Source organism: Rhinoderma darwinii, chromosome 1, assembly GCF_050947455.1.
Source record: "Rhinoderma darwinii isolate aRhiDar2 chromosome 1, aRhiDar2.hap1, whole genome shotgun sequence".
Classification (NCBI taxonomy): Eukaryota; Metazoa; Chordata; class Amphibia; order Anura; family Rhinodermatidae; genus Rhinoderma; species Rhinoderma darwinii.
Window position 1 is genome coordinate 182408604 of NC_134687.1, and position 19673 is coordinate 182428276.

The following is a 19673-nucleotide window of genomic DNA, read 5'->3' on the forward strand; positions in this document are numbered from 1 at the left end:
CTGTTCGGCAGCTTCTTGGTCTCAACCGAGCACATTCATGAAGCAGGATAGACTGGACATTGGTGCTTCAGAGGAAGCAGCCTTTGAACATACAGTTTTGTCTTCAATTTGCCCACCCGTATAATCTTGCTATATCCCATTGGTTTCTGTGCTGCTGGGTAGGACGACCAGGAAAAGAAGGAATTATACTTATGCTATTCTTCTTTCCTGTAGTCCAAGCAGCAGCACAGCTTTGTTGTTCCCTCCCATTAAAATCTTTTTGTTCTGCATTTCTGTTATTATTTTTAAGAGACACAGTGGGGTGGGGCTTAGTCTACTAAATTGATTATTTTATTGTCATCTGTCCTACCAGCAGTGGGGTATTAACCCACTGGTTTTTGTGCTGCTGCTTGGACTACAGGAAAGAAGAATAGCGTAAGTATAATTCCTTCTTTTGTGGGGTGGAATTGGAAAAAACTGATTATCCCATTGTTTTTTGAGTTTAGTTTTTATTGCTTTCACCGTGCGGTCAAAATGTCAACTTTAACTTTATTTTCCATCTCAAAATGATTACAGTGTTACCAAATTTATATAGTTTTTTTTTTTTATGTTTTACTACTATTACAAAGAAAAAAGGTGTTAACATTTATTTTTTTGTGTCACCACATTCTGAGAGCCATAACTTTTTAATTTTTCAGTCGGTTGAGCGTTGTGGGGGCTTATTTTTTTCAGCACGGGCTGTAGTTTCTATAGTTACCATTTTTTGGTACATACATTTTTTTTTTAATAAAAAGTAATCAAAGATTTTTAAGAGCTAAGGTGACCAAAAAAACAGCTATTCTGGTGTTTTAACTATTTTTTATTTTTTTTGCATGGTTTACCATGTGAGTTATATAATGTTATATTGTAATAGTTCAGAATTTTACGGATGCTGTGATACCAATTTTGTTTATTTTATTTTTTTACATTACTACAGAGGAAAAAATGGAAAAGGCTTTTTTTTAACATAATATTTTTTTTCACTACTGAAAGCTTTATTTAACTTTTTGTTCTTACACGTTTTATTTGTCGTCAGATAGCTGGTTAAACCATTGGCACCACGCGTTTAGATTGTGGGGGGGAGGCGATGAGCTGTCGGAGGGGGCCGCCCCCATTTTCGAACTGCTTAGATGCCGCGGTCGCTTTCGACCCCGGCATCTAAGTGGTTAAATGGCCAGGAACACTGCAATCCTGGCCATTAGTGCAGTGTGTCAGCTGTAATGCACAGCTGACACCCGCAGTGTATGGAGCATGAGCCCGCTTCATACTTCACCCCCCACACCAGGACGTGCAGTTATTGTCCAGGTGGTTGAAGGGGTTAACGGAGTATTTCCATCTTAGACATTTATTGAATATCCACAGGATATGCCATAAATTTTGTAATACATACGTGTGCCAGCCCTGTGACCCACACCTATATTGAGAACAGGGGTCACTCGACCCCCGTGCCATCTGGTGCGGCAGCCACTAAGTCTAGGCAGAGACTAGTAATGAGAGGGACGCGCATCTCTCTCTATTCTGTTGTATCAGAGTTACTAAAACAGCCTAGCAGCGCTTGTTCGGCTGGTTCTGTAACTCCCATTGAAAAGAATGGACAGAGTGCGGGCATCTGTCCACGAGACCCTGTGTGGAATCTACGGCCAGCGGCTGCCACTGCGGTGATAATGGGGGTTGACTCCCGTTCTCGATATAGACGCGGGTCCCACATGAGCGTTTGCTAGTTCATTGGCTGATCGTTGCCCTATTTCACATGAACACTCGTTTGCCTGATCATTGGCACGTGTAAAAGGGCTTTTAGGTGAATGACGAGTGTGAGATAAGAGCAGGAGAGCTCCTGTCAGCAGTGAAAAGCCGTCCTGCTCCAATCTGTTACTATACAGCAGTACACAGCTTGGGTTACAATGCAGTAAGACGTCTCTGAGCTGAGCTGTGAAATCACTCTGCTCTGCTTGTAGATGCATAGAAAAAGCAGAGGATAGAGCTATTTTATCTGGCCATGACAACTCGAGGACATAACTAATGACTACAGGAATAGACTGAGTGCCCCATTGACATTATAAATCTCTCTTTAGCCCCTCTCTGAAACCGCGCCAAAAAACGCCGGAAAATCGCTTCCCATTGATTACAATGGGAGGCGGAGACATTTTTTTCCCGTGAGCGAAAAAGAAGCGACATGCCCTATCTTCGGGCGTTTCCGTCTCTGACCTCCCAATTACATAAATGGGAGGCTGAGAAAGCGGTTTTCGCTGTGTTTTTTGCCCATGGCGCTCAATGGCCGTGGCCAAAAAACGCAGCAAACAGCGTGCAGACAGGTCAAAATCTACCTCAAAATTTCTGAAGGAATATTGAGGCAGATTCTTCAGCCTGCAAAAAAACTCAGTGTGAACAGGGCCTTAGGCTGCAAAAAAAAAAAACAAGCCCTCAAACAGCTCCATCGGCGGAAAAATAAAAAAGTTATGGGTCTCATAATATGGTGACACTAAATGTTTTTATATTTATATTCTTTTTATTGTGTAAAAGTAGTACAACAAAAAAACAATATGAATTTGGTATAGTCTGAACCGTACTAACCCGCAGAATAAAGTTATATGTAATTTTTACTGAACAGTGAACGATGTAAAAAATAGACCCAAGGAACTATGGCGAAATTGTTTTTTTTTTTCAACTCCATTCCACAAAAATGGTTTAAAAGTTACATTAAATGTTGCCATTAAAAAATACAACTCATCCCACAAAAAACTAAAATATTTTACATTATGGCTCTTGGAAGGCAAAGATAAAAAAATGAAAATTGGCTGTGTCCCTAGGGCTACATGGCGACTTTGGCTACGACATAGGTTGCATGGCCAAAGATTGCGGAGTCGCGCTGCCAGCATCACAAGTAGCGAAAGTGGTTACTTTGCGACCCGAAAGTTGACACAACTGTGACACCACAGTCGCAAGGAATCCAAACCTGCTGGACTTACTGCGATTGTGATGTCACAAAGCGACCACATTCACTTTCATTACCTGCGATGATGCAGGCAGCACGACACAGCGATCTTTGACCAAACAACCTGTGTCTCGGCCAAAGTCGCTTGGTGGCGCTAGCATAAAGGTTTAAATAGACCAGGGGTGGGGAACGTCCGGGATCATTTGGTCCGGTTCGGCCTCACTCAGACCACACTGCTGCCGCATCATTCGCTACCTCGGTCCAAGAGTGGATCAGTCCGGTCACCCGACCTGAGTCAGTGACGTGAGGTCATGTGACCGGACTGGTCCACTCCCGGGCCAGCACAGTCCAGACATCTGACCTCACGTCCGTGACGTGAGGTCAGGTGACTGGACTGGTCCATTCCTGTCACAGCATGCCCCGACCTCACACTGACCGCTGCTGCCACCGTGTCATTTCTTCCGTGGCTCCGTCCGCCCTACTCACTCACCTTTAGGAGCAGGAGAGTGAGGTGCTGGCCCAAGGGTGGACCAGTCCGGTCACCTGACCTGAGTCAGTGACATGAGGTCAGGTCAGGTGACCAGACTGGTCCACTCCCGGGCCGGCACAGTCCTGTCTCGTTACTGATGTGAGGTCAGGTGACTGGACTGGTCCACTCCCGTCACAGCACGCCCCGACCTCACTCTGACCGCCGCTTCCGCCGTGTCATTCTCTCTTTGGCTCCGTCCGCACGCCTTATTTGCTCAAACTGAGGTCCAAGTGACTTAAAGTTTTTTTTTTTATCAAGAACATTTATGATATATCCACAGGATATGTCATAAATGTCTGATAGATGCGGGTCCCACCTCTGGGACCCGCATCTATCTCTAGAATGGGGCCCCAAAACACTGTTCTACCTCTTTGTGTTGTACTGAAGCAAGTGCATTCTGACCATAAAGAAGGAAACCGCGTCGCTTGCTGAGCTACGCTGTTTCCTTAAGTCCCATAGAACTGAATGGTAGTTATGGAATCAGCGTAACTCGCATGCTTCACTGCCTCAGTAACTGCTATTCACTAGTATGGGAGTTACGGACACAGCACAGCTCATTGAGCTACACTGTTTTCTTCTTCATGGTCGGAATTCAGCAGGAACACAGGGAGGTAGAACAGGGTTTAGGGGGCCCCGTTCTAGAGATGGGTGCGAGTCCCAGAGGTGGGACCTGCATCTATCTTACATTTATGAGATATCATGTGGATATGTCATAAATGTCCCTGATGGGAAACCCCCTTTAACCCCTTAAGGACGCAGCCTAGTTTTGGCCTTAAGGCTCAGAGCCCATTTTTCAAATCTGACATATTTCACTTTATGTGGTAATAACGTCGGAATGCTTAAACCTACCCAAGCGATTCTGAGATTGTTTTCTCGTGACACATTGGGCTTCATGTTCGTGGTAAAATTTGGTCGATATATTCAGTGTTTATTGGTGAAAAATTGCAAAATTTAGAGAACATTTTGAAAAAATTGCATTTTTCAGAATTGAAATGCATCTGCTTGTAAAACAGACGGTTATACCACCCAAAATAGTTACTAGTTCACATTTCCCATATGTCTACTTTAGATTGGCATCGTTTTTTGAACATTCTTTTATTTTTCTTGGACGTTACAAGGCTTAGAACATAAACAGCAATTTCTCATATTTTTAAGAAAATTTCAAAAGCCTTTTTTTTAAGGTACCTCTTGAGTTCTGAAGTGGCTTTGAGGGGCCTATGTATTAGAAACCCTGATAAAACACCCCATTTTAAAAACTAGACCACTCAAAGTATTCAAAACAGCATTTAGAAAGTTTTTTAACCCTTCAGGCATTTCACAGGAATTAAAGCAAAGTGGAGGTGAAATTTGCAAATTTCATTTTTCTTCATTTTTTTTTCTGTAACACAGAAGGTTTTACCAGAGAAACACTACTAAATATGTATTGTCCAGATTCTGCAGTTTTTAGAAATGTCCCACATGTGGCCCTACTGCGCTCGTGGACTAAAACACAAGCCCTAGAAGCAAAGAAGCACCTAGTGCATTTTGAGTCCTCTTTTTTTATTAGAATATATTTTAGGCAGCATGCCAGGTTTGAAGAGGTGTTGAGGTGCCAAAACAGTAGGAATCCCCCAATAGTGACCCCATTTTGGAAACTACACCCCTCAAGGAATTCATTTATGGTTGTTGTTACCATTTTGACCGCACAGTTTTTTCACAGCACGTATTTGAATTGGGCTGTGAAATGAAAAAAATGTCATTTTTTCCAATAAAATGTCATTTGTGATCAAAATTTCTTATTTTCACATGGAACAAAATACCCAATTTTGTTGCCCAATTTGTCCTTAGTGTGGCAATACCCCATTTGTGGTGATAAACTGCTGTTTGGGCCCATGGGAGGGCTCAGAAGGAAAGGACCACCATTTGGCCTACTGGGGATTCTCTAGTGCGAAGTCATGTATGCAGAAGCCCCTGAGGTACCAGTACAGTTGAAACCCGCAAGAAGTGACCCCGTTTTAAAAACTACACCCTTAAGGCATTCATCTAGAGGTGTAGTGAGCATTTTGACCGGAGACCTACACCCCATAAACTGTAATGTGGGTTCTCCCGGGTATGGCAATACCCTACATGTGGCTGTTATCAGCTGCCTGGAAACACAGCAGGGCTCAGAGGGGAAAGACGAGGGGGGATAAGCTGTGTGGAGTGCATCAGGGTAAGTAAAATTGGGGTAAATTATAAACCAAGGGATGTATGATAAATTTTAAAACACTCTTTCATACAGAGATCTGGTTATTCGGGACACGTGTCACATTGAAATATTGTGACATCCATTATCGCCCTCTTATAGCAGACTTTGCACCTCTTTTGACTTTTTCCCTTCTTGCCAGTTTGGGGAACTTCTCCTGGAAAGTGTTGCCCTGGTACGATGCGTGTGGCCTCGCTTCCAGAAGTACTGGGTGCCCCCCCTTCTTGGTCCCTAAAGATTAGGTTCTTCATAATCACCTCTTGAAATTCCAGGAAAGTTCCCGTCTGGCCTGCACATCGACGTAGCACGTACGCATTGTACAAAGCCATCTGTATGATGTGCACGGCCAGCTTCTTATACCACACCGCATGGCGCAGTAGGGCTTCAGGGCTTGATCTTACAAGTCCATCCCTCCCATGTACCTATTGTAGTCCAGGATGCAGTCTGGTTTGGGGGTGGCCTTTCCTTCATATATCCTAAACCTGTAGGTATACCCTGATGCACTCTCACAGCTTATACATCTTCACGCCATACCTTGCCCTCTTACCCGGCAGGTACTCGCGGAATTGAACCCTCCCTTTAAAATGTACCAGGGACTCATCAATAGAAATACACTTCTCGGGGGTGTATGATTGGGAAAACCGGGCACTGGAACGGTCTAATAGGGGTCTCCGTTTATACAAACGGTCAAAACTGGGGTCATCTCGGGGTGGGCACGGCTCATTATCAGTATAATGTAAGAAGCGAAGTATTGCCTCATTTATTTATTGTTTTAGGTTCCAGTTCAGTTCTGAAGTTGCTTTGAGGGGCCCATATATTAGAAACCCCTATCAAACACCCCATTTTAGAAACTAGACCCCTCAAAGTATTCACAACAGCATTTAGAAAGTTTATGAACCCTTTAGGTGTTTCACAAAAATTTAGAGCAAAGTAGAGGTGAAATTTACATTTTATTTTTTTTTCAGAAAATCCTCTTTATACCATTTTTTTTATAACACAAAAGGATTTATCACAGAAACGCAACTTAATACTTATTGCCCAGATTCTGCAGTTTTTAGAAATATCCCACATGTGGCCCTAGTACAGTGGATTTTGAGGCCTCTTTTTTATTAGGCACCATGTCCGGTTTGAAGAGGTCTTGTGGTGCCAAAACATTGGGAACCCCCCAAAAGTGACCCCAATTTGGAAACTAGACCCCTTGAGGAATCCATTGTAGTTTTCTTGGGGTGCATGCGGCTTTTTGATCAGTTTTTATTCTATTTTTAGGTGGCGTGGTGACTAAAAAACAGCAATTCTACTATTGTTTTTTTTTTCTTTTTTTTTTACAGCGTTCACCGTGCGCTATAAATGACATATTCACTTTATTCTGCGGGGCGATACGATTACGGCGATACCAGATGTTTATAGTTTTTTTTTATGTCTTATGGCGTTTGCACAATAAAATACGTTTTGTAAACAACCATTCACTTTTTGTGTTACCTTATTCTAAGAGCCATAACGTTTTTATTTTTCGATCTCTATAGAACGCGGCTTTTAAGGGGTTAATCAGCGGGGACACAGCGATCGGTCCCCGCTGTAGGAGCTGTGACAGCTGCTGAACAAGACAGCAGCGTCACAGCTCCTGTATGTGTCGGGAGGACGGCCGAAACAGCCGTTACTCCCGAGACGTACTATTACGTCATGGAGCGCGAACGATACAGCTGCCATGACGTAATAGTACGTCAAGGAGCGGAAAGGGGTTAAGCAAGTCGGAACAACTTACTGCTGTGAGTTCATTCTTTTTAAAACTAACCAATGAGTCAACTGCGCTCCAGACTGACTGACACATCATTATCAATACCGGCTAACATCACACGCCTCACCAAAGAGAAGCAGTTACAGCTATCACATTAGGGGTGAGTTAATTAAAGTCTTGACCAAATATAGCAGGCTCATTTTTAAATTGATAATTTTGTATGGCCCGCAAATTATGTTATAAATATCCAAATGGCCCTTGGCAGAAAAAAGGTTCCCCACCCCTAAAATAGACTAAGAAAATTAGGTGTAGTGATTAGAGCTTCAAATACATATAAACAGTTTTTTCATTTAAATTACATAGAGCAATATGGTAGATGCATCTCGAAAATCAAATACTGAGTAAAATGAATGTAACTTACCGTTATGGTACCTTGTCCAGTTCCTCTCACGTTAATAGTAAGATTATTATTTGCTGGAATCTGAGGGAAATGAAGTGCCATTTATAACTGACAATGATATATAAACTCACAAATGCTGCTAAATGCCTCTCGAACATTGAAAAATACTTTTGAACCAAAATATGTTTATTTAATAAATCAATGTTTTAAGTGATTTAAACAACTTTTAAATTGACTTGATTTAAAATGTTTTTTTACTTTTTAATATACAGTTTCTACAGTTAGGTCCAGAATTATTTGTACAGTGACACAAGTTTTGGCATTTTAGCTGTTTACCAAAACATATTGAACATACAGTTATATAATCAATATGGGCTTAAAGTGCAGACTCTCAGCTTTAATTTGAGGGTATTCACATCCTAATTTGAGGAAGGGTTTAGGAATTACAGCTCTCTAATATGTAGCTGCCTCTTTTTCAAGGGACCAAAGGTAATTGGACAATTATCACAAAAGCTATTCAATGGGCTGCATGGGCTATTCCCTCGTTAACCCATCATCAATTAAGCAGGTAAAACGTCTGGAGTTGATACCAGGTGTGACATTTGCAGTTACTGTGAACCCACAACATGAGGTCAATGGAGCTCTCCATGCAAGTGAAACAGACCATCGTAGGCTGAAAAAAATGAAGAAATCCATCAGAGAGATAGCACAAATGTTAGGAGTGGCCAAATCAACAGTTTGGTACATTCTTGAAAAAAAAAAAAAAAACAGCGCACTGGTGATCTTGTGAGCTCCAAAAGGCCTGGACGTCCATGGAAGACAACAGTGGTGGATGATCGCAGAATCCTTTCCATGGTGAAGAAAAACCCCTTCACAACATCTACCCAAGTGAAGAACACTCTCCTGGAAGTAGGTGTATCAGTATCTAAGTCTACCATAAAGAGAAGACTTCATGAGAGCAAATACAGAGGGTTCACCACAAGGTGCAAACCATTAATCAGCCTCAAAAATAGAAAGGCCAGATTAGACTTTGCCAAACAACATCTAAAGAAGTCACCCCAGTTCTGGAACAGCATTCTTTGGACAGATGAAACTAAGATCAACTTGTACCATAATGACGGGAGGAAGAAAGTATGGAGAAGGCTTGGAATGGCTAATGATCCAAAGCACACCACATCCATGGTGGAGGCAGTGTGATGGAATGGGCATGCATGGCTACCAAAGGTACTGGGTTACTAGTGTTTATTGATGATGTGACTGAAGACAGACGCAGCCAGATGAATTCTGAAGTGTTCAGGGATATACTTTCTGATCAACCAAACGCAGCAGGGTTGATTGGACGTCGCTTCACAGTACAGATTGACAATGACCCAAAACATACTGTGAAAGCAACCCAGGAGTTTTTTTAAGGCAAAGAAGTGGAATATTCAGCAATGGCCAAGTCAATCACCAGATCTCAACCCGATCGATCATGCATTTCACTTACTTAAGACAAAACTTAACTCCTTCCCGACCGCCCACTGTCTTTTGACGTCAGGCGGTGCGGGTGCTTAATCTACAGAGACGTCTTTTGGCGTCGCTGCAGATCAGGCTGATGAGCGCTCGTGAGAGCGCTCGTCCTCTAAGCAGGAGCTGTAACTAACAGCTCCTGATCTTAGAGCAGCCTCCTGAACACAGCTGGGGTCGGCAAACATTCGGACCCCAGCTGTGTAAATCTTTGATTACCGCGGTCCGTGACCGCGGCATGATCAAAGGGAATTCCCCTCTTTGATCGCATCACCGGGATTCCAGTGATGCGATCAAACAATGGGGAATCCGTCTGCAGTCAGCCCTGAGGACCTACAAAGGACCCCAGGGCTGTCTGATCAGTGTGCCTGCTGTTCGGGCACACTATGTGCTGCCCGATCAGCAGCCTGTGTCATAGTGACACAGTGTAATGTATTAGCGTACAGAAGTATGCTAATACATTACAAGTAAAAAATAAAGTTACCAATAAAGTTATCCCTTGATGGGATTAAAAAAAAAAAAGTAACAAAACAAATAAATAAATAAAAAAAAGTGCCAAAAAGAGTCTTTATTTTGCATTAAATACATTTTATTGCCCCCACACTAAATAAAAACAAAAAACCTACGCATATTAGGTATCTACACGACCGTAATAACCTGAAGAATTAATCTAATGGGTTATTTAGCGTGAAATGGGAACGGGATAAAAAATAAACAAAAAAAACTATTCCGAGAATCGCTTTTTCCTATATTCCCGCCGTAAAAAAAATTTTTTTTACCCCCAAACTGTGGGAAAAATAAAATACTATTTCTCTCGCATAAAACAAGGCCTCATACAGCCACGTCAATGAAAAAATAAAAAAGTTATGGCTGCTGAAACGCAGAGAGGCAAAAACAGAAAAATTTAGCTGGTCATTAAGGTCTTTTCAGGCCCGGTCATTAAGGGGTTAAGGCAGAAAGGCCCACAAACAAGCAACAAGTGAAGACAGCTGCAGTAAAGGCCTGGCAAAGCATCACAAAGGAAGAAACCCAGCGTTTGCCTGAAGTCTGGAGCCCATGGACATCACCAGTCATTGCCTGTAAAGGATTCTCTACAAAGTATTAGAAAAAAACATTTTATTTATGGTAAAGTTAATTTGTCCAATTACTTTTGAGCCACTGAAATTGGTTGAAAAATGGTTGCACTTCCTAAACGTTTCACAGGATATTTTTGTTTAACCCCTTGAATTAAACCTGAAAGTCTACACTTCAATTGCATCTCAGTTGTTTCATTTCAAATCAATGTGGTGGCATGCAGAGCCCAAATCATGAAGATTGTGTCACTGTCCAAATAATTCTGGACCTAACTGCATGTATCCTGTATAATATAGAAGCTGTATCGTTCTGTCAAAGCTAATTCCGTCAGGTCAGCTGGACTGACAGCTCGGCTAAGAGCGGGTCCTGCATCTCTCTGACACGCAGGTTTCATCTAGTAATCATCACATCTTAGTTCAGGTCAGCAGAACTGACGGCTCCGATGAAACCTGGTCTTGTGTGTCTGACACACAGGATCCAGCTAATAACGATCACTAAGTTCATAACTTAGATGTGATCTTATTAGCTGGATCCCCTGTGTCAGAGACACAAAGGACCAGATTTCAGCCAAGCTGTTAAGCCTGATTCATTTTGTGCCCGATGTATGAATGTTTCTGCGGGTATGCTTCATATGTTCTGTTCCTGTAGGGAGCTGGAGAGTTTCTGGGGTGAGGTCATAATACTTATAAGAGAGGTTTTTCATGTAACTGTTGAATTAAGTCCGCTCGATTGTGTGTTGGGATAAGTTGAAGACTTGACGGCCTCGGAGCCCGGTAAGCTGGCAGTGGCCAAAATGTTATACATGGCACGTAAACTGATAGTTCAACATTGGCTGGACGTGCTGAGACCTACCAGAGAAGAATATATTACAAAAATTAACTGGTTGGTAAATCTAGAGAAAGGTGTGTACAAAAAAAGGCGCACACTGACTAAGCTGGAAAAAGTATGGGGGCCGTGGCTTGATACATCCCATTTGTTATCCAGAGAGTTAATGAGATTCAAGCTGGGTCATATATAAAATGTAATGTGATTCATACTTGTTTTGATTAACTGCATTGGGGTTGGAGATCGCTGGATTCTTAGGGGAAGGGAGACAGTTTGATCCATAATGAGGGACAGATGTGATGTGGGTCAACATGTATGTTTATAGCGACTACTAGTCCTTCTCAATGAATTAGAATATCATCAAAAAGTTGTTAATTTATTTCAGTAATTCAATTCAAAAAGTTAAACTCATATTATATAGATTCATTACAAACAGAATAATCTACTTCCAGTATTTATTTTTTTATGTTGATGATTATGGCTAACAGTTAATGAAAACCAAAAATGTAGTCTCTGAGAAAATTTGAATATTGGGTAAAAGTTGACGATTGTAGACTCACAGGTGTCACACTCTAATCAGCGAATCAACACAAAACACCTTCAAAGGTTTCCTAAGCCTTTATATGGTCCAACAGTCTGGTTCAATAGGCTTCACAATCATGGAAGACTGCTGACTTGACATCTGTCCAGATGACAGTCATTGACACCCTCCACAAGGAGGGTAAGTCACAAAAGGACATTGTTAAAGAAGCTGGCTGTTCACAGAGTTCTGTATCCAAGCATATTAATGGAAAGTTGAGAGGAAGGAAAAAGTGTGGTACAAAAAGGTGCACAAGCAACAGGTATAACCGCAGTCTAGAAAGGATTGTCAAGAAAAGGCCTTTCCAGAATCTGGGGGAGATTTACAAGGAGTGGACTGCTGCTGTAGTCAGTGCTTCAAGAGCAACCACACACAGACGTATCCAGGACATGGGCTACAACTGTCACATTCCTTGATACAACGTCAGAAGCGTCTTACCTGGACTAAGGAGAAAAAGGACTGGTCTGTTGCTCAGTGGTCCAAAGTCCTGTTTAAAGATGAAAGTAAATTTTGCATTTCATTTGGAAAACAAGGTCCCAGAGTCTGGAGGAAGAGTGGAGAGGCATCAATCCAGGTTGCTTGTGGTCCAATGTAAAGTTTCCACAGTAAGTGATGGTTTGGGGAGCCATGTCACCTGCTGGTGTTGGTCCACTGTGTTATATCAAGTCCAGAGTCAGCCCAGCTGTCCACCAGGAGATTTTAGAGCACTTTGTGCTTCCCTCTGCTGACAAGCTTTATGGAGATGCTGATTTCATTTTCCAGCAATTACATGGCACCTGCCCACACTGCCAAAAGTACCAATACCTGGTTTAATAACCACATTATCACTGTGCTTGATTGGCCAGCAAACTCGCCTGACCTAAACCCCATAGACAATCTATGGGGTATTGTCAAGAGGAAGATGAGAGACACCAGACCCAACAATGCAGATGAGCTGAAGGCCGCTATCAAAGCAACCTGGGCTTCCATAACCCCTCAGCAGTGCCACAGGCTGATCGCCTCCATGCCATGCCGCATTGATGCAGTAATTGCTGCAACAGGAGCCCCGACCAAGTATTTAGGGCATATACTGTACAGACTTTTCAGTAGGCCAACATCTCAGTATTAAAAATAATTTTTGAAATTGGGCTTATTTCATATTTTCATTTTCTGAGAGACTAAATTTTGGGTTTTCATTAAATGTTAGCCATAATCATCAACATTAGAATAAAAAAATGCTGGAAATAGATCACTCTGTGTGTAATGAATCTATATAATATAATTCACTAATTTAATTACTGAAATAAATTAAGTTTTTGATGATATTCTAATTCATTGAGAAGGACTAGTATATTAAGCAAGGAGGGATGACATGTTATGAGGATTCTGACTCTACCTGATATATATCCTTTTATGCACATATGTGGGAAACAGGGACATTATATTGGATATGATATGTGTATTATTCTTGACTCATTGCATATTGTATCATTTGTATGCTTTTGTAACAGGATTATGTTTATGGGATTGGGTTCAGGGTTTGTTTGGTACTGTTTGTACTGTAATACAAAATCACAATAAAAATTTACTCAATTTAAAAAAATATTTCAACCAAGCCGTCCGTTCAGCTGACTTGACGGAATCAGATTTGACGGAACGATACAGCTTCTATGTATACAGGATACATAGAAGCTTTATCTTAGAAAGTGAAAAAAAAGTCCATTCAAAACTTGTTTTAAATCGCTTAAAACATTTATTTAAAAAGAAAAATCGTTTCAAAGGTGTACATAGCCTTTAAACCACATACACAACTACAAGGTTTTGTTATCACCTGTCAAAATTATATTTAACAATAGGTAGAAAAAAACCTATACCAGTTGGTCTGCTAGTGTCCTTATGAAAACGGATACATTCTATATGCAAATGTAATGGTTAATGCAAGATACTCTCAGACAGCATGATTGAGCTTGGAGTTATCTAAGGGCGGATTTACACGAACGTGTAATACGCGCGTCGCACGGACCTATGTTAGTCTATGGGGCCGTGCAGACAGTCCATGATTTTCACGCAGTGTGTGTTCGCTGCGTGAAACGCACGACATGTCCTATATTTGTGCATTGTTCGCGCATCACGCACCCATCGAAGTCAATGGGTGCGTGGAAATCACGCGCACCACCCGGAAGCACTTCCGTATGACGCGCGTGATTCGCGCAACAGCAGGAGGAAGTATGATTGAAAACAGAAAAGCACCACATGCTTTTCTGTTTACAAACATACAAACAGTGTCATAATGATGGCGGCTGCACGAAAATCACGCAGCCACGCATCATATGGTGATGACACACGGAGCTGTTAAGTGCATTTTGCACGCGCAAAACGCACCACATTTTTTGCACGCGCAAAACGCACAGTTTGTTGTATTTCTTGCAGGGGGGAGAGAGGGTAATCACATTTGTAAATTTAAATTGTTTGCACTTTATCACTATTCATTTTTTTTCATTTGTACTTGACCTCAGTGTAGCAGGTCACAATTTACTATTACCAATATGCCAATTACCAATATACCATTCCCCGTATTTGGATTACATGAAACAACGTGGGGGATTTATTAAGACTGGTGTTTCATACACCAGTCTTAACCGAAACTGCACTGAAGTAAATTCATAAATTAATAAATTCAGCGCATCACTGGCCGTCCTTGTGCCAGAAAATAAAATCTATGCCAGCTGTGAACTGGAGTAGATTTGTGCTATAATTTACGCTAACTTCTGGAGTAAATTATAGAAAGTTTCAGGCTGCTGAAGCCCTGCCCCTTTCCAGCAAAGTGGTGAGATCGGTGGAAAAAACTGAAAAAAGTTGCACATTTTTGTGCAAATAAGGCGTGCGAAAAAAAAATGTGCAAATTTTTCTTGCCACAATTCTGGCGTACAGCCCTTAATAAATTCCCTCACTGTTATAATGGCAGCTGTTTTTCTCTTCTGTCTACCTCTGCTGTCATTATGACATTATGGGTTTTTCATTTTTAGCATTTGTTGAATTAGTGAAGTACATAAAATAAAAGATCCACTACCTACCTTACTTGTCTTTTCCAAATACATATCTGCAGTTCGGATAGTATATTCCAGTGGTCTTTCCCTTCCACTAACATCAAGTTGGATATCTAAGCTTACATTTTGAGGGGTGCTTGTATCAATTTGGTATTGTGCTAGAGCTTGCAGTGCAATTACGGTGGCCTAAAATGAAAAAGCTTTAATGTGCATTTGAAAGTATTCTACGCATGCCACAAACTTTTAATTTGCCCCAATAATTATCTGAAAAAAAATGTAATCTCAAAGCACTGTCAAAAAAGAAACAGAACATCCTGAAGAAATACAAAGATTTATGCCCCCAGTGAACGGCATTTACCTCATTTGTCTTTATTTTATTTTTATTTTTTAAAATAATTTCCCAAATAAAGGAGACACTACATAAATTGCAGATAAGATTTTATAAAGAAAGACAAGGAAATTTAAAGAACAGAAATGTCATCTCTGTCAGAAGTTTTGTTGTGTTACTGGATGCCCTTGGATCCGACCATAACCCATTCCTCTGGCTATGGTCCGGAAAAGACACATCCCAACCATAGTATGGCTTTGTGGTCGCTTTCAATGTTCTCATGAACGTGCTTTATTTCGTTTGCACTCGGGAACTTCCGAAAAATCCAACACACCAGATCAACTTTTCCACAACTTTTCGCTCACAAAAAGGTTTAGTCGGCGGGAAAATAGTCCAAATAGGTCTAAATTGCCTGGGGCATTTACATAATCCCATAAATTGTCGATATGGCAGAGTTGAGTTTGTTATTTGGCTTAGCCCAGCTCAATATCAATATCTGTAGCTTTTAATAAGACTGCATGTAAACATCCTCCGTAAAATATCATACCCAAAAACGTTAAATGACAAATGCATGCATCCCTACAAAACCTGCAGAAATTAAAACTAATTAGCGTTGGGGTAATGCCCCATGGAGACGCAGGTTGTTGCAGGTAAAACATCTGTTTACCTGCAACATTGTGCATCCATTATTGAGTACACCCATTATGGCCGCACAATTTTTCAGGGAGACAAAAACAAATGACTGGCAAAAATTTGTGTGGATTTGATATAAAATATAATCTGCAATATAGACACATTATTATATAGGTCCATGACAACCATGTAAAATATGTCCATCTCCCTTATTGTGCAGGTGGATTGGGGTAGGGGTTAGAATTTTTTTATTTTATTTTAAAGGCTTTATTTATTTCTTTTTAAAATTATTGTAGAATTTGTTTTTATAAATTTTTTTAGTTACCTTTTTTTTTTATTTTTTACTGGGGCTGGAGGAAACTAGGATAACCTAATCTGTGATATCCCAGTATTCCTCTGTATGCAGATCACAGATAATGCAAAGGCATAGAAAAGATGCACGACACTCACCCTTTTGACATTCAGTCACAGCTTTTAATTAGCGATTGTTGAGGCAAGTAAAAACAGGAGACAAGTCTTGTCTCCTGTTTTGATCTGCCTCAACATTCGCTAATTAAAAGCTTTGACTGATCGTCAAAAGGGCAGCACCCATGCATCAGCTATCGTACCACGGATCGCAGCAGAACTTGTATCCGGAATTATTGCGACGACGTGGAATAGTGCCAACAAATCCTTTTGTGTTTTAGAACACAGAAAATAGTGATCCAATGCCTGCTAGCCATTAGATCACTATTAGCAGTAATCTCAGGGCCGCACCGTCCATGGGGCAAGGTGAACCTCTCGCCTCAGGGGGTGGCCTGTTGCCTCTCTGAGGGGGTGATGGCGCCACTGAAACTAACCCCCCCTGCAATATAATTGCATCTGCGTCTATAGGTCACAGATTCAATTAGACAGATCACTAGCACTGGCCCCGCAATAAAGCTACTTTCAATGACGTAGGCAGCGCGATGATGTCATCACGCTGCTTGCATCACTGAGAGGCGTTGACTGGCAGGGCAAGGAACATTAGTTCCTTACCCTGCCATTCAGCGCTTTTCAATGACGCAGGCGGTTCGATAATATCATTGCTGAACTTTCGTCGTTAAGTTCCAGTAGACCTGGTCAGAATAGAGCAGGCCTGCGTTGCTAGGGGACGGCGCGTGAATGGGATCAGGCGAGAATGTAAAGTTTTTGTATTTTTTCCGTTAACAGTGTGAGTGCCATTACCTATAGGCGGCTCTATCTACAGGCGGCTCTATCTACGGGGGCTCTATATTCAGGGGACTCTGGAAGGGCAGTATCTACAGGAGACTCTGGGGGCAGTATCTACAGGAGGCTGTATGAGGCACTATCTACAGAAGACTATGGGGGCACGATCTAAAGGGGGCTCTATGAGGGGCACTATCTATGGGGGCTCTATGAGGGGCACTATCTACAGTGTATGGTGCTATTATAATCCGGAACACAGTGTATGGTGCTATTATATTCAGTGGCACAGTGTATGGTGCTATTGTATTTAGATGCGGAAATGTTTGAAAAGTGAGAAGCTGAAGACATCTGAGTGGCAAACTGCAGAGATAGGCCATGGCGGGAGAAGATATCATAGAGGTCTGGACCGAATGGAGAAAAAAGAAGAAAAATAACGACTAGAATATGAGATGTCACCTGTGAGTCACTCAATGTAACTATTTATTCTATCTCTAATCAGTACTGTAGTCACTGTATGATCTGCAGCGAGATGATGGGTAGTATGATTTTTTTTTTGGGTGAAACATCAACTCCCAGCAGATTCTTACCGTTGGTCGGGCCATGCTGGGAGCTGTAGTTTTATGCCGTACAAACCTATACGGCTGAGGTCACACTGAATTAGCAAATGATCTCTGTACTTAGCTGTATTTGTGCTGGTGCTGTATTTATGTACTGAGCTTTGTTCTGTGTTGTATTTATGTACTGAGCTTTGTTCTGGTGCTGTACTTATGTACTGAGCTCTGTTCTGGTGCTGTACTTATGTACTGAGCTCTGTTCTGGTGCTGTACTTATGTACTGAGCTCTGTTCTGGTGCTGTACTTATGTACTGAGCTCTGTTCTGGTGCTGTACTTATGTACTGAACTCTGTTCTGGTGCTGTACTTATTTACTGAGCTCTGTTCTGGTGCTGTACTTATGTACTGAGCTCTGTTCTGGTGCTGTACTTATGTACTGAGCTCTGTTCTGGTGCTGTACTTATGTACAGCACCAGAACAGAGCTCAGTACAGAAGTACAGCACCAGGATAAAACTCAGTACATATGTATTGAGCTTTGTTCTGGTGCTGTATTTATGTATTGAGCTTTGTTCTGGTAATGTATATATGAACTGAACTTGGTTCTGGTGCTGTAGCTTTGTTTTGGTGCTGTGTATATATATACACTACCGTTCAAAAGTTTGGGGTCACCCAGACAATTTTGTGTTTTCCATGAAAACTCACACTTATATTTATCAAATGAGTTGCAAAATGACTAGAAAATATAGTCAAGACATTGACAAGGTTAGAAATAATGATTTTTATTTCAAATAATAATTTACTCCTTCAAACTTTGCTTTCGTCAAAGAATGCTCCATTTGCAGAAATTACAGCATTGCAGACCTTTGGCATTCTAGCTGTTAATTTACTGAGGTAATCGGGAGACATTTCACCCCATGCTTCCAGAAGGCCCTCCCACATGTTGGATTGGCTTGATGGGCACTTCTTGCATACCATACGGTCAAGCTGCTCCCACAACAGCTCTATGGGGTTGAGATCTGGTGACTGCACTGGCCACTCCAATACAGATAGAATACCAGCTGCCTGCTTCTTCTCTAAATAGATCTTGCATAATTTGGAGGTGTGCTTTGGGTCATTGTCCTGTTGTAGGATGAAATTGGCTCCAATCAAGCGCTGTCCACAGGGTATGGCATGGCGTTGCAAAATGGAGTGATAGCCTTTCTTATTCAAAAGCCCTTTTACCTTGTACAAATCTCCCACTTTACCAGCACCAAAGCAACCCCAGACCATCACATTACCTCCACCATGCTTGACAGATGGCGTCAGGCACTCTTCCAGCATCTTTTCAGTTGTTCTGCCTCTCACAAATGTTCTTCTGTGTGATCCAAACACCTCAAACGTCGATTCGTCTGTCCATAACACTTTTTTCCAATCTTCCTCTGTCCAATGTCTGTGTTCTTTTGCCCATATTAATCTTTTCCTTTTATTAGCCAGTCTCAGATATGGCTTTTTCTTTGCCACTCTGCCCTGAAGGCCAGCATCCCGGAGTCGTCTCTTAACTGTAGACGTTGACACTGGCGTTTTGCGGGTACTATTTAATGAAGCTGCCAGTTGAGGACCTGTGAGGCGTCTATTTCTCAAACTAGAGACTCTAATGTACTTGTCTTGTTGCTCAGTTGTGCAGCAGGGCCTCCCACTTCTCTTTCTACTCTGGTTAGAGCCTGTGTGTGCTGTCCTCTGAAGGGAGTAGTACACACCGTTGTAGGAAATCTTCAGTTTCTTGGCAATTTCTCGCATGGAATAGCCTTAATTTCTAAGAACAAGAATAGACTGTCGAGTTTCACATGAAAGCTCTCTTTTTCTAGCCATTTTGAGAGTTTAATCGAACCCACAAATGTGATGCTCCAGATTCTCAACTAGCTCAAAGGAAGGTCAGTTTTATAGCTCCTCTAAACAGCAAAACTGTTTACAGTGGTGCTAACATAATTGCACAAGGGGTTTCAAGTGTTTTCTAATCATCCATTAGCCGTCTAACACAGTTAGCAAACACAATGTACAATTAGAACACTGGAGTGATGGTTGCTGGAAATGGGCCTCTATACACCTATGTAGATATTGCATTAAAAACCACACGTTTGCAGC

General features: G+C 41.6%; 1 protein-coding gene across 1 annotated transcript in view; it reads right to left on the reverse strand.

Moving 5' to 3' along the window:
- Positions 1-19673, reverse strand: part of LOC142757730 (venom factor-like) — a 328633-nt gene that overhangs the window by 49281 nt on the left and 259679 nt on the right. Inside the window, 2 exon segments of the mRNA XM_075860640.1 lie at positions 7860-7919; positions 14877-15035. Coding sequence (XP_075716755.1) covers positions 7860-7919; positions 14877-15035 — 219 coding nt within the window.